At 43.8% G+C, this 928-nt stretch overlaps 1 protein-coding gene across 1 annotated transcript in view; it reads left to right on the top strand.

The window, feature by feature from the left end:
* Positions 1–590, top strand: part of LOC106535819 (alpha-2-macroglobulin) — a gene marked incomplete at its 3' end in the record, with an annotated part of 2,149 nt that extends 1,559 nt beyond the window's left edge. The window contains 2 exon segments of the mRNA XM_014032924.1: positions 240–323; positions 414–590. Coding sequence (XP_013888378.1) covers positions 240–323; positions 414–590 — 261 coding nt within the window.
* Between the last annotated feature and the right edge of the window lie 338 nt (positions 591–928).

Raw genomic sequence — 928 nt, 5'->3', positions numbered from 1 at the left:
ATAATGTCTGACTGGACCTCGTGTCTCTTTATGTTCAATAAATTGGGCCCCGAGGTCAAAAAGGTTAAGAACTTTTGGTCTATCCAACTGACACAATCTGTTTACAACAGTCAGTAGTTTGAATATTGTGCTAAAACCTGTGGTGGTAGCTGAGAGTACTACCAGATCATTCAAGACCTGACAGTACTCCACAAGAGTTTCATTTTCAAAATGTGACAGAAATGTGTGTTTATCTCCAGAGGGACCAGTGACGAAGAACTTTTCTCTGCTGCTGCCTGAGAAGTTTGTTGCCGGCTCGGCCCGGGCGTCCGTCTCTGTCCTGGGTTGGTGCCGCCACGCTGACTCCTGCAGTCTGGTCCTCTTCCAGGTTCTGACGTAAACATCTGAGCTGGTGTCTCTTCCCACCTGTGCAGGGGACCTGATGGGCCGCGCCATGAAGAACCTGGACAAGCTGCTGTCCATGCCGTACGGCTGCGGAGAGCAAAACATGCTGCTGTTCGCTCCAGATGTCTTTATTCTGGACTACCTGAAGAGCTCCGGTCAGCTGACTCCGGCTATTTTAAACAAGGCCAAGGTGTTCCTGCAGAGCGGTGAGTCCTGCTCAGAGCTTCAGTGTTAAAGAAAACTAAGCTGATAAACTGCAGAACGTATCAGTCCTATAATAATGATGATGATGTTGTTATTGCTGTTATTAAAACACTGAACTTACTGGTCCTATAATGATAAAAACACTGAACTTATTGGTCCTGTAATGATAAAAACACTGAACTTGTTGGTCCTATAATGATAAAAACACTGAACTTATTGGTCCTATAATGATAAAAACGCTGAACTTATTGGTCCTATAATGAAAAAAACGCTGAACTTATTGGTCCTATAATGATAAACACTGAACTTATTGGTCCTATAATGATAAAAACGCTGAACT

The sequence above is a fragment of the Austrofundulus limnaeus genome, unplaced genomic scaffold (genome assembly GCF_001266775.1).
Source record: "Austrofundulus limnaeus strain Quisiro unplaced genomic scaffold, Austrofundulus_limnaeus-1.0 Scaffold1577, whole genome shotgun sequence".
In the NCBI taxonomy this organism is placed as follows: Eukaryota; Metazoa; Chordata; class Actinopteri; order Cyprinodontiformes; family Rivulidae; genus Austrofundulus; species Austrofundulus limnaeus.
This window is presented reverse-complemented; position numbering and strand designations above follow the sequence as displayed.